The sequence below is a fragment of the Staurois parvus genome, unplaced genomic scaffold, assembly GCF_062004578.1.
Source record: "Staurois parvus isolate SC_StPar_1 unplaced genomic scaffold, SC_StPar_1.0 ptg000321l, whole genome shotgun sequence".
Classification (NCBI taxonomy): Eukaryota; Metazoa; Chordata; class Amphibia; order Anura; family Ranidae; genus Staurois; species Staurois parvus.
This window is the reverse complement of record NW_028318117.1, coordinates 851,814-866,697: the sequence shown is the minus strand read 5'-3', so window position 1 is coordinate 866,697 and position 14,884 is coordinate 851,814. Positions and strand designations below refer to the sequence as shown.

At 41.9% G+C, this 14,884-nt stretch overlaps 1 protein-coding gene across 2 annotated transcripts in view; it reads left to right on the top strand.

Annotated features, from left to right (window-relative positions):
- CUX1 (cut like homeobox 1) overlaps nt 1-14,884 on the top strand; it is a 459,567-nt gene that overhangs the window by 383,271 nt on the left and 61,412 nt on the right. For both annotated transcript variants that reach the window (XM_089683746.1, XM_089683747.1), the window contains 3 exons: nt 3,930-4,750; nt 10,575-10,740; nt 11,074-11,130. In XM_089683746.1, the coding sequence (XP_089539872.1) occupies nt 3,930-4,750; nt 10,575-10,740; nt 11,074-11,130 (1,044 nt within the window). The remainder of the gene's footprint in view (nt 1-3,929; nt 4,751-10,574; nt 10,741-11,073; nt 11,131-14,884) is intronic.

Below are 14,884 nucleotides of genomic sequence, written 5' to 3'. Positions count from 1 at the left end.
CAAAGGGTTCCTAAGCCTTTAAATGGTATCTCAGTCTGGTTCAGTAGGAATCGCAATCATGGTGAAGACTGCTGACCTGACAGTTGTGCAGAAAACCATCATTGACACCCTCCATAAGGAGGGAAAGCCTCAAAAGGTAATTGCTTAAGAAGTTGGATGTTCCCAAAGTGCTGTATCAAAGCACATTAATAGAAAGTTATGTGGAAGGGAAAAGTGTGGAAGAAAAAGGTGCACAAGCAGCAGGGATGACTGCAGCCTGGAAAGGATTGTCAGGAAAAGGCCATTCAAAAGTGTTGGGGACTTTCACAAGGAGTGGACTGAGGCTGGAGTCAGTGCATCAAGAGCCACCACACACAGACCGATCCTGGACATGGGCTTCAAATGTCGTATTCCTCTTGTCAAGCTGCTCCTGAACAACAAACAACGTCAGAAGCGTCTTACCTTGGCTAAAGAAAAACAGACCTGGTCTGTTGCTCAGTGGTCCAAAGTCCTCTTTTCTGATGAGAGCAACTTTTGCATCTCATTTGGAAACCAAGGACCCAGAGTATGGAGGAAAAATGGAGAGGCAGACACTGCAAGATGCTTGAAGTCCAGTGTGAAGTTTCCACAGTCTGTGTTGATTTGGGGAGCCATGTCATCTGCTGGTGTTGGTCCACTGTGTTTCATTAAGTCCAGGATCAACGCAGCAGTCTACCAGGAGATTTTGGAGCACTTCATGCTTCCTTCCGCAGACGAGCTTTATGGGGATGCTGACTTCATTTTCCAGCAGGACTTGGCACCTGCCCACACTGCCAAAAGCACCAAAACCTGGTTCAATGACCGTGGGATTACTGTGCTTGATTGGCCAGCAAACTCACCTGACCTGAACCCCGTAGAGAATCTATGGGGCATTGCCAAGAGAAAGATGAGAGACATGAGACCGAATAATGCAGAAGAGCTGAAGGCCGCTATTGAAGCATCCTGGTCTTCCATAACACCTCAGCAGTGCCACAGGCTTATAGATTCCATGCCACGCCGCATTGAAGCAGTAATTGCTGCAAAAGGGGCCCAAGCCAAGTACTGAGTACATATGCATGCTTATACTTTTCAAAGGTCTGATATTGTTCTATGTACAATCCTTGTTTTATTGATTGCATGTAATATTCTAATTTTCTGAGATTGTGGATTTGGGGTTTTCATGAGCTGTAATCCATAATCATCACAATTATGACAAATCACGGTTTGAACTATCTTGTTTGCATGTAATGAGTCTATCTCATATTAGTTTCACCTTTTAAGTTGCATTAATGAAATAAATGAACATTTGCGCGATATTCTAATTTTTCGAGTTTCACCTGTAGAGTCTCAAATATGGCATTAATCCTTGTGCATTGAGGAACACGGGAATTCAGAAACAGCAGTAATAGTGCTGCCAACAGTCAATAGTGACACTGAGAAACACAATAATTGCAAGCCAGCCCCTATATATAATCCCTCCTCTACCCAGCATGCCTCAGTTTTTTGCAAGTGACCTAGAAGGTTGGAATGTTTTACTTCAATGACTTCAATCAAGATTCCTTGCTACGCTGTTGCTTGAGCTGGCCCCATGATAACAGCTATCCAGAAATTGCGTTTCCGCAGCTTTAACCTTGGAGGCTTTACCTGGACCTTGCTGGACTGTACATGCTGGGCTAGCCTGGATTGTGACCTTCAGGCACAGGGTTCTTCTTTGTGGTGTTTCTGCCACTGGGCTCTTCTTTGTTGCTGCAGAGTTTTATGGGTCCTGGGTCAGGGCACAGCCACAGGCGTGTTTCTGAAGATTCACTTTGTGAGTAAGGCCATTCGAGCTGAATCATCAGGAGCTGTCTTACTGTTTGCCCTCATGAACAGCTTTTTAAACTTCCCACCACTGCTGGTTTAAACCACAGTAAGGGTCAAGGCTGAGGGACCCAGCGTTGATGTCATCTGGTGGGTACAGTGATGCATGTATGCACTACATGCTCTCTTTCCCACCTTTCAGCCTGCTTGCCTGCTAATACGAAAACACCACACGAATCTCCAGTCTCTGGTCTATTTTCACTGTCCTGGTCACCAGAAATCCTTATCTTTGAACCCAGTTGCATTGCCACTGCTGACAGTCTGTCGCAAAGAGACTTTATTGAGACACTCCAGTTTCTTTACCTTTTGACTCAGATTTACAAGGGTGGAGGTGTTTCATGCTTTTTGTTGCATTGCACATTACTCTGGAGGATCAGCCTGCTGTTTTAGGCCTTGGGTATTTTAGACCTCCAGTGGCTGCAGAGACCCTCCTGCTTCACCCACTATATGACTCATTCCTCTATGCCAGATGGAATCACTCGGAATGGTCTTAGGTCCATCTGAGAGTATCTTTTCCCACCATGGGTACACCATTGATTCACCTTTCCAGGGAGAACATTGAACTGGTTGAGGATATGCTCACCATTTAAGATTCCACGAACAAGCAGATAGAGTCCCTCCTTAAATCCAAGTTTGAGTTGACTGGTCATGCTCTCTATCTCATGCTGGTAATCCTAAAAAGATACATAAAACATCTGCATGTATGCAAATGAAAATAAATAGTACAGCTGCTGTTACAAACACCTGTGTGTTGCCAACTAAATCAAATACAAAAATCCAGTGCTGCATTTTACATCAACAAGCGCTATTTGACTTTCTTGTTAATGCAAGAGGTCAACTCAGTCTGGCGAGTTCGGTGCATTTTCCTGGGCACACAGTGTAAAGGAGCACGCATTTGTAAACCTAAAGCATGTGGGGAGCTCTGTATTAATGACTCTTATGTTAATTCTTCACTTTTAACTTATTTGAACACTTATTATGTGTTTTATTATTTGATGTTACTTTATTTGAGGTATAAGCACTGTCATATTGCTTTTGATTCAGTGACAACCTTAGTCTGTCAGACCATTCCAGAATGGGTAAAGTCTCCTGAGAGTTCTACCACTGGGGTAGACCCCATTTCACAGAGCTTCTGGAGCAAATGTCTGGAGGCTTGTGCTTTAATTGTAATAGCTTGTTTTGAGACATTGAAATTTCTTCCCTGTTTCCTAAGGGTTGGACGTTTAAGGGGTGGTCCTTCATGCATAGACCAGCTAGTCTTCTTTTTTGGACCTGTTTTTGTCCAAGATTCCTTCTGGGGATCTGTTCTCATGGAGACTTGTCCCAGTATTCTTTCCTATTGACCACATCACATTGTTGGTCTCTTTCTTCCTTCTAAAGCATCAGGTATGTTGTTTTATCTATTTAGGTTGAGTTTTTGTTTTCACAGCCTCCTGATGGTTTAGACTTCTCATCTCCTAGGCAGTGATCCCTTTTATCGTGGTCTTGAGTATCAGGTTAATCCTTTGTGGCCTTTCCTTTCTTTCCAACTTTCCCTGTCTTGAAGGTAATCTCAACTCATCTGGTTCAGATTTGGGCAGTAGCTTCAGGTAGGCCTATGTGCAGGTGGTTTCTGTTGTTTCCATTCCTGGATCTGTCAGTGCTTGTTGCCCACCTCTCAGATGCACAGTTTTTGGGTGTCCCAGCTGTTTCTGAATTCCTGTGTCCCTCAATAGACAAGAAGGAAAATATATTTTTTTTTACTTTAAATTCTATTTTTTGGAGTCAATTCAAGTTCCACCCTTGTGTGTTTTTTTTCTGTTTGCCCTTATACTGGTTTTCACAAAACTGAGGCATGCCTGGTAGAATAGAGGGATATACAGGGGTTGGCTTGCAATTTTTCTGTTTACCAGTGTCCTAAACCTCCTGGAGGCTGCAGTATAATCCAACTGTTTCTGAATTCCTGCATCCCTCAGTGGACTCAAGGAAATAGATTTTAAGGTAAGTAAAGACACCTTATTTTACAGGCCATGACTGTTGGTTAAGGTTACAAAAAAAATTTGTATCTGATTTATTGTAACTTATTTCTGCAGTTGAGCCGGCTCAGCCCTCTTCAGCATCTAGCAGTGGTAATTCTGATGACACTATTCGGTCCATTCTACAACAAGCAAGACGAGAAATGGAAGCCCAGCAAGCTGCTTTTGAACCTGCCTTAAAAACGGCATCTCTGTCCCAAGCTGATCTTGCCATCATTTCTCCAAAACTTATCTCTACCACTGCAGTCTCTTCAGTGTCTAGTTACTCTCCCTTAACCATGTCACTGAAGAAACACACACCCGTTCTGGACTCTGGCATCTCTACCTTACAGAGCCTTTGTAGTGTAAAAAAAGAGCCCCAAGAGACGTCAATGTTAGACATTCATAGCATGACTGAATCTACGCAGGGAATGCTAAGGCATGTAAAAAATGAGCTGGGACGAGGTACTGCATGGAAAGACCATTGGTGGAACACTGTTCCACACGACAGGAGGACCACAGCACCAATTGAAGACACAAAAGTTGAAGAGTCCAACTGCACAAAGGAGAAACTTATCACTCAGAACAGGCCAGACCGACAAGGGCCCTCGTCTTCTTCTGAGTACTGGAAGGAGTGGCCAAATGCTGAATCTCCGTATTCGCAGAGCTCAGAAATCAGCATGACAGGAGCCAGCCGCAGTGAAACACCCCAGAACAGTCCGTTGCCTTCATCTCCAGTTGTATCTATAACCAAACCAAGCAAACCATCTGTCCCTCCACTAACTCCTGAACAGTATGAGGTGTACATGTACCAAGAGGTGGACACCATAGAGCTCACCCGCCAAGTTAAAGAGAAACTTGCAAAAAATGGAATCTGCCAAAGGATATTTGGTGAAAAGGTAAGCGCTTGTGTTATTTTAACTTACCTTACCGTTTGCAAGTTCTGCTTATTATCTACACAGCTTTCCAAAGAAAACGTTGGCATGAGCGCTTTGCTTACAAGCAGTTCTTGATACAGTCTTTGCTTGATTTGTCTTGATTTTCACACACTCTAATAAATCATACAATGCAGCTGCTCACAGCCCATGTTGGCAGAAGGTAGATGTTGTTCCTGGACTGTCAGAACGTGTACTTGACACAGATATGATAAATAAATGTTTGGGTTGGCACAGCACAATACAGTCAGTCTGAAAAATTGCTGAACGATGCTTTGTGTTACGAAATACAGTACATTTGCAAGCTTATAGACTTTTAGATAAGTGTCTGCAAATGTCTCAGGGCACCTATGTCAGTGACCTTGTGCTCCTGGGACATCTGAAGGAAGAATTTAAAGGTACACTACTGTAGAGATTGAAAATTAAATCTTGAGATGTTCACAGGGAGCACAGGCCACCTACTCAGTTCATTTTTTAGACAGTACTGCACATGCTCACCTTCCTGTCTTTTGTCTGAGATCTGGTTATTCTGAAACCCATGTTATGTTAGAACATCCTTATTGCTTCCTCACACAAATATAAAACAAAAGTCCATGTTTTTTCAGTCACCAATCAGATTCAAGTATACTTGGAATGTGACTGTTGATGCAGGAAGTAGAGAGAGACTAAAAGTAACACAGAGCAGCCTTCAGGAATTACACTGCAACTGCCCTTCCTATGATCTTGTAGAGAACACTGTGAATTTACTCTGAAGGTGATTACACAGAACTCCTTTGTGACTTTTAATGCAGTTGCAGTATTTGACAAATACAATTGTAGTAGTAGCTCACTGAATGCTTTCATTTGCTTCTTAGAATTGTTTGATGAATGCAAGGTATACGTACAGTGGATATAAAAAGTCTAAATGTAAGTTTTATGTGATGTAAAAAATGAGACAAAGATAAAACATTTCAGAACTTTTTCCACCTTTAATGTAGCCTATAAACTGTACAACTCAGTTGAACAACAAACTGAAATCTTTTAGGTGGAGGGAAGTAAAAATAAAAAAACCAAAATAATATGGTTGCATAAGTGTGCACACCCTTAAACTAATACTTTGTTGAAGCACCTTTTGATTTTGTTACAGCACTCAGTCTTTTTGGGTATGTGTCTATCAGCATGGCACCTCTTGACTTGGCAATATTTGCCCACGCTTCCGTGCAAAAACACTCCAGATCTGTCAGATTGCGAGGGCATCTCCTATGAATAGCCCTCTTCAGATCACCCCACAAATTTTCGATCGGATTCAGGTCTGGGCTCTGGCTGGGCCATTCCAAAACTTTAATCATCTTCTGGTGAAGCCATTCCTTTGCTGATATGGATGTATGCTTTGGGTTGTTGTCATGCTGAAAGATGAAGTTCCTCTTCATGTTCAGCTTTCTAGCAGAAGCCTGAAGGTTTTGTGCCAATATTGACTGGTATTTGGAACTGTTCATAATTCCCTCTACCTTGACTAAGGCCCCAGTTCCAGCTGAATAAAAACAGGCCCAAAGCATGATGCTGTCACCACCATGCTTCAGTGTGGGTATGGTGTTCTTTTGGTGATGTGCAGTGTTTGTTTTTTTTTTGCGCCAAACATATATTTTGGAATTATGGCCAAAAAGTTCAACCTTGGTTTCATCATACCAGAATACATTTTCCCACATGCTTTTGGGAAACTTCAGATGTGTTTTTGCAAAATTTAGCCAGGCTTGGATGTTTTTCTTCGTAAGAAAAGGATTCCGTCTTGCCACTCTACCCCATAGCGCAGACATATGAAGAATACGGGAGATTGTTGTCACATTTACCACACAGAAAGTACTTGCCAGATTTTCCTGCAGATCCTATAATGTTGCTGTAGGCCTCTTGGCAGCCTCCCAGACCAGTTTTCTTCTCGTCTATTCATCAATTTTGGAGGGACATCCAGTTCTTGGTAATGCCACTGCTGCACCATATTTTCTCCACTTGATGATGACTGTCTTCACTGTGTTCCCTGGTATATCTAATGCCTAGGAAATTCTTTTGTACCCTTCTCCTGACTGACACCTTTTTAACAATAAGATCCCCCTGATGCTTTGGAAGCTCTCTGCAGACCATGGCTTTTGCTGTAGGATGCCACTAAGAAAATGTCAGGAAAGACCTACTAGAACAGCTGAACGTTATTTGGGGTTAATCAGAGGCACTTTAAATGATGGCAGGTCTGTACTGACTCCTATTCAACATGATTTTGAATGTGATTGCTTAATTCTGAACACAGCTACATTCTCAGTTATAAGAGGGTGTGCACACTTATGCAACCACAATATTTTATTTTTGCTTCCCCCCCAAAAGATTTCAGTTTGTTTTTCAATTGAGTTGTACAGTTTATAGGTCACATTAAAGGTGAAAAAAGTTCTGAAATTATTTATCTTTGTCTGATTTTTGTTACATCACAGAAACCTGGCATTTTAACAGGAGGTGTAGACTTTTTATATCCACTGTACCATTATGTTCATTCCATACTTGTGTGCCTATTTGGTTTGGTCAAAATGGGATTTCATGATAATGTGCATAGTTACATTGGATTAAGCATCTGAAGCTTGTATGAAGCCATTTGCAGTCTTATGGAGCAGTCCACCCTAGTCTCAGACTGTTGAATTAAAGATGAAACTAAGGGCTCGTTCACACTAGGCTGTTTTGCCAACGCTTGCCAAACGCCCCTATAGCTTTTGGCAAGCGTTGGTCCGGCGTTTGCGGAGCGTTATTAACGCTCGGCAAACGCCGCATGCGCGGTTTAGCGGTGGTTGCTAGGCGTTTGCCGAGCGTTAATAACGCCCCACAAACGCCTATAATGCAGTTTGAGTGGTGTTACCACTCCGCAAACGCCCCGCAACCGCGTCGCAACCGCACCGTAAACGCCGGCCGGGCGTTTGCGGAGCGGCAACATAGACGAGAATAGGAGGCTTCAAAGCCTCCTGACTCGTCCAGAGGCGTCCGTTTTGCCGCGACGCGACGCAAACGCTCCCGTTAGAACAGCACCATGTGCTGTAATGTGCAGAATTGGCAGAGGCGTTTGGGAAGCGGTAAAAACGCTTACCAAACGCCTCTCTGCCGCCTGCACACAAGGCTAGTGTGAACGTAGCCTTACTGTTGGATACAGGTAACTGCTCCATTGATTCAGCCTCAAAGCGTGTGTCTTGATGAAGGACACACCTGTGGATTATATGTAAATTTAAACTCATAATTGGAATTGATAATGCTGATAACAAAGATTAAGTTCGTTTTTTCTGTTTGTGTATACTGCAGATAATTAATTTCACTTTGTAGTAACAAATTAAATTTTTTTTCAAATCTGGCTTTTGGATTGTTTACATCTATAAAATACATTAGTGAATGTTTTAAGGGAATCTTTATTGGGGTACCAAAAAAAATGGTATCCCATTTTTAAGCTTACTATAAAGCTGGGGTCTCCAAACTTTTCTGAATGAGGGCCACATTATATATTTTACAAATGTTTGCAGGCCAAAAAAGTCTAAATCATTTATAAATGAATCAATAGAATTTAAATGATTGACATTTTACTTTGAGCTTTTTTTTTTTGTAATCTGCATGACATGATTCAGAACAACAGAGCAAAAAATTTAGTAAAGCAAAGAAGTTCAGAATAAACTTAAGCTCATTAGAGTACCCTTTACTTCAAAGTCACTATCAAAGTCTGCCCTTACATTAGTTCCCCCATCAAAGTCCCCCATACATCAGAGTGCCCATCAGGGTCCCCATCAACGTCTCCCTTACATTAGAGTACCCTAAAGTGTTTTTAAAGGTAAATGTTTTTAAATTTAAAGTAACAAACATGTTATACTCACTTGCTCTGTGCAGTGGTATTGCACAGAGCAGCCCCGATCATCCTCTTCTCGGGTCCCCCGTCAGCTATCTTGGCTTCTTTTCTTCTTGGTGTGTCCCCTATACAACCCGTTTGCTATGGGGGCACACGGTGCGTGCTTTCTCCCATGCTGTACATCTATGGCTCCATAGACACACAGCAGGGCGTAGCAACACCCCCCCCCCCACGTCCTCCTCGTTGCATTTGATTGCTTGAGTGCCTTTGGGAAAGGAAGAGAGGGGAGAAGAGATGCAGCCATGCACAGAAAAATATAAAACCTTTTTACTTTAAGTAAGGGCCCCCATCAGAGTCCCCCCTTACATCAGAGCCCCCTCTTACACCAGATTCCCCTTCAACAGAGGCGGCTCTAGGCTTTATAAGACCTTAGGCAAAATTTGGACATGAGGCCCCACTTACGCCCATAATGTGAAAAATAATTCAAGTGATAACCATTAACTGGGGGATGGGTAAGGCACTTGGTGGTTCAGGAGTTTAGCTAACAATTTAGGTGTGCTGTAACCCGTGACTCTCTCCTCTGTGTTAGGCCAGAGGGATGGGGCAGGGAAGGGGGTGAATGGAGGGTGGGAAAAAGTGAATTATAATTTTGCAAAGTCTCACGGCTGACAGAGCAAATACAGTATATGCCAACCATAGGCCAAGACATGAGATGCCAACCGCCGCACTGCTGCGACTCCACTAACCCCTCATCTGCCGCTCTGATAACATTGTCCTATGAAGTGCCCTTCCTTGTAGGTGATAATACTGTCCTGTGGATGGGAGAGGTGACGTGCACGGATGCAACGTCACTCGTCATTGGCTGGTGAGCGGAGCTCCAGGAGGGTTACGTGAGAGGTGAGTGTGACAGGGCTGTTAATGCTGCCTGAGCACAGCAGCATTAAGATCCCCTGTCCCTCAAAACTGGGGTAATGCGTTAGGCCCGTGTTTCTCAATCTTTTTATTATTGCTTAGCTGCTGCATGGGCAGAAAGCCTTGTTCTCCGTGGTCTGATTTTGTTTTGGACAAAGTAGAAAAAGGTTAGAGCCACTGTCAGTTTTTTATATCCATCTACACTATATTGCCAAACGTATTGGGCCAGCCCTCCAAATCACTGGATTCAGATGTTCCAATCAACTCCATGGCCACAGATGTATAAAATCAAGCACCTAGGCATGCAGACTGCTTCTACAAACATTTGTGAAATAATGGGTCGATCTCAGGAGCTCAGTGAATTCAAGTGTGGTACCGTGATAGGTTGCCACCTGTGCAATAAGTTTATCCATGAAATTTCTTTGCTACGCAACTGCATCCAAGCCTTACATCACCGAGTGCAATGCAAAGCGTCGGATGCAGTGGTGTAAAGCACACCGTCATTGGACTCTAAAGCAGTGGAGACATGTTCTCTGGAGTGATGAAACCGAATTCTGAACCCAGGCTGAATGAGAAGAAATATTTTCACTGGTTACAACACATTTTTAGTAAAGTGAGGAAGGGTTAGAATGTCCTAGTGACATAAGCGCCTCCCTTTCTTTCTCCCTGTGTCCCTTTCACATCAAATAAGGCAACATTTTCCCGAAGGAGTCACAGATATTAAAATGTGACAGAAATTGCAACTCTTCCCTACTCTATCCAAAATCAAATAGAAAATTTGGCTGAAGTTTGTCTTTAATGTTCACTTAGTCTATCACGTGCTTGCTTTTATTTTAGTTATTTAAATTGATTTTCCACAATGTACATGTGATTTTTTTTTTTTGTGCATATAATACTTGCATATCACTTTATAAAGTTGGTAGTATAATACTAGACTGATCTGCTTGCTCTGGTACAAGATCCTGTACTTGGTAAAACCAGGGCCAAACCTATGCCAGTAAGAGCATTATTTCTGACAAAACCTGTGTGTTGAATTTTCAGGTGCTGGGCCTGTCACAGGGCAGTGTCAGTGACATGCTATCCAGGCCGAAACCCTGGAGCAAGCTGACCCAGAAAGGCCGGGAACCATTCATTAGAATGCAGCTATGGTTGAACGGGGAGCTTGGGCAGAGCGTCTTGCAGTCACAAGGACAACAACAAGGACAAGGTACTATAAATAAAACTTTGTGTGAGCCTTGCTGTACACCACCTTATTTTCCTCTTTTACTCTGTTTAAAGGGATTTTGGCAGCAGGCAGTGATATAGTCAGAATGTGACCTTGGATAATTCTATCAGACAGGAATGACAGGGAGGCACTGTACTCCTGCGCTCTTGTACTCATTTAGTTGTGTGGAAAGTGAGATTTGTTCCGCCCGTGGCGGGCACTGCATTCCATGGGTTTTAGTGCCCTGTGGCAAAGAAAGTGCTGATCTATGACGATTCTTGCAGAGCTGATATTTGCCATATCCTTTGCTGACTTACCTTTTCTTTCCATTTATAGCCTTGCAATCTGTGGCAACTCAGCAGGATCCTGTTATCGAAGGATGTCCAAGTCCAGGTACTTTATAGTGAATCTTTTTTCAACATAATCTGAATAAGGATATATGTAGGCTGGCTCTACGTGCTCTTCTGATACTTGGCTGTGCTTGGGAAAATCATCTGTGGCATTTTAAATGTAAAATTTGCTTCATCAAGCAGCATTTTCTGTTTTCAAAGTACAAAATGTTTTTGCAGATTCAGCACATAATTAGTCATAGAGTGCTTGGTGTAGATGAGGCAGCGGTATACCTCTTTCCAAACATCCAAAGATAAAACAAACATGGTTTTTAACCTTGATTTAAGGTTTAATATATAAAATTGTGGTATTTTTTTGTTTTGTTTTTATTTCTCAAATACAGTACTTGTAGCCGTGGCCTATGACGAAGAATTTTCTATGCCCCTATTGCCCTATTATGCCACCTTGCCATCATGCAGCATTCTGGAATCTATCACTGAGCTTGCTCTGTCTACTGGAACTGCCTGTTGGATTGTTTCTAAAATGTAGAAAGCATATAATATGGAAGTTAGTTTGGGCAAACAGCACTATGACAGTTCCTGCCTTCTGTTGAGAGGAAGGAGTGAGTTCACACCTACTTTGTGAAAAGGAAAAAAGACCATGTTTTTTGAGCATGGCTTTGGTTCAAGATGTTTTGGTGTAAATCTGCAATGACAACATTTTGTATTCTATTTTATTGCATGGAATACAGCCAAAACATTAGAACCTGGATCTCCAAAAGAATTTCACTTTTTAAAATTTGGTGTTTACACAAAACTTCCTATTCACATCGATTGGAAGTTGGTGAAGTGGCAACCTAGAAATAAAAAAACATTCCAGCCTCCTTTAGGAGAGGGATTGTGTCAATATGTTTAACACAAATATTGCGTCAAACACAATATTATGTATATATAAACGTTACAGCTTTAGTTATACATTAAAATGTAATTAATAGCAGAATTGCCATATTACATATGTTATAGAAATCCAGAGACGGTTTGCATATAGCTTGCTTGCTCAGGATCTTTGCTTGTACAATATGTTGATGTGGCTAACAATGATAACAAAAAAATGCAATAAGATAAAATAATATATAATGATACATAATATCAAAATAGCAGTCCCAAAACAGATACATAATTATGGTCAACTCCATGGACCCAGGGAAGAGAGGAGATAATTGGACAAGAGGAAAGGAAGAGAGAAAGAAAGCGGAAAAAAAAAAAACACACAAAACCCACCACCACCTCCCACATCACCAGGGGAGATCTGAGACTAAGGGGGGACAATATAAGACTAAGGCACATCCACATTCTTACATAAATAGAAACCCAGAAAAACCTGGGATGAGTGGAGGGACATTCCATCAGGGCACTATCATATGTTAGTGCCCATGGAAATCTCTAATGATAGAATAATAGCAATTGAAAAAAATATCCTATAGCTAACTTTCCACTCTGTGTTGACTAAACTGCAGATACCTCAAATTCTTCAAGGCAAAAAAAACCCCATGATGCCAGATAGACATGTCACCCTAAATTCAAATTCAGTTAAAAAAAACTGGCCTGTAATACAATCACAGTAATAGACATGCTCTCAGGGAGAGATTTAACCTAAACGCACCCCTTCCATTTCAAAGTACATCTCAATCAGAACACTCATCACAACCACCAGTAAGGGTAAGATCACCCCCAGAGAGCCAAAATGTATTGTATAATCAGGCCCCAATCTAGAAACAAATGGAGACCAAAGGAAAGTCCGGGAGGCCACACTAAAGCACATATCCACTTTATTGTATAGAAAAGCAGCTTATAAAAACCATACTATATGCCAGTGGGGGAAAAAAGGTTCACGTGTATCGCGCTAACCTCAGCACTTAATCATAACCCCATGAGTTATGATATATAATCACAGGGTTATGATTAAGCGCTGAGGTTAGCACAGTATGCGTGAACCTTTTTTCCCCCCACTGGCATACAGTATGGTGTTTTTAAGCTGCCTTTTTATACAATAAAGTGGATATGTGCTTTAGTGCAGCCTCCTGGACTTTAGTTTGATCTACAACACGTGTGTGAACTAGGCCAGTACACATGCTGAAGGATTGAGGAGTATGGGAGTGGCGAGCATACCTGGAGCAGCGCTACCTTCTCTGTCTAGAAACAAGTGGACATTTGCAATGCAAGTGATCAGGATCAATTATATTTTGTTCACTGCTAACTATGTTGGCAGACAGCACTGCTTCTGTTTCACACTCACTCCCATTTCCGCCAGCCTGATGTCTGGCTATAGTAAAAGCCTGCACCAATTGTTATGAGGGTAAAACTTTAAAGCTGTAAACTGTTTCAGTCCTTTTGTTAAAGGATAAGCTCACCTTTTAACAAAAAATAATAACACATTTTTATTTTTTTTTTGCAGGTAAAAAAATGAGCATTTATTATTTTTCGTTTGTGGAGCCTTTAAGCATTTCACCAGTGATCAGCAGATCGCTGGTGCCATGGAGGTCTCTCCCAGACCTGTCAGTATATCTGCTTGCTCATACATCCTGTACGGGCAAGCAGATACTTACTGATGGGAAGGCTCAATGAACTGCCTCAGCACTGTGGAGCGCCGTATTAGTTCATTGAAAACTACAAGTCAACAGCCACAATGGCTGCTGCGACCTGTAGTTTTTCCCATTCACAGAAAACTGCGAATGAGTGACGTGGCCAGACAGGCGGGCAGAGCCCTGCACGGCCATGTTTTTTTAAAATTTTGACAGCTAGTGGGGAGAAGAAGATCCCTTGCTAGCTGTCACAATGGGTATGGGGGGGGGGGGGGGGTTGCTGGGACCCGTCCAATTGTAAATTTTTACACCCTGATCATGGGTGTAACATGTTATGAAAGGTAAACGTATCCTATAATTATCCAATCTGGTCTTCTGACGACTATAGGTGGTGTAAACCTTTCATGATGCCTAGTGTTCTCTGCTAATTGCACGTTATCTCAGGGTAGGGTAGGTAGGGTAACCGTAAACATCTTGGAAAATCAATTTCTGATTACTGATCATTAGTACTTAGTATTGTTAGCAATGGGTTTGTCCACAGAGGTCTGCCTACAGATATAGATGTTTCCAATAATTGACTGGATTAGTCAATCTTCAAATGTCTATAAGTAACAACACATTGGGGGGATTTACTAAAATGGGTTCACACAGAATCTGGTGCAGCTGTGCATAATCAATCAGCTTCTAACTTCAGCTTGTTCAATTAAGCTTTGACAATAAAACCTGGAAGGTGATTGGTTATGATGCACAGTTGCACCAGATTCTGTGTGCACCAGTTTTAGTAAATCACCCCCACTCCATTGCTGTTATAGTAGCTGATCTGCACTATTTAATCTCATTATGCTTTACCTTTATATGGGGACTTATTAAATAATTGACATATAGCTGAGATTTGTCACAATGTGGAGACTGGAACCATGAGCATCACGTAATGGTCTATTGTTTGGCACACATACACAAATACAAACACACATAAAATGCATGAATCATACCCGGTTACTGTTAATATCAGCATTTAGAATAGATGGGAATGGGATATTTTTTCTACTGTCAACCAATGCAAAAATGTTTATAGCTACATATAAATTATATTTGTCATAAAAGAAATATGTAAACTACTACATAACGCCTTCTAAAATGCTCTCTCCCTGGCTGTCATGCTGGTCCATTAGCTCCCCAAAAAACATTTCCTTCACATCCACTGTAGTTGGATGTTTAGAGTGGTAGACTTCACTT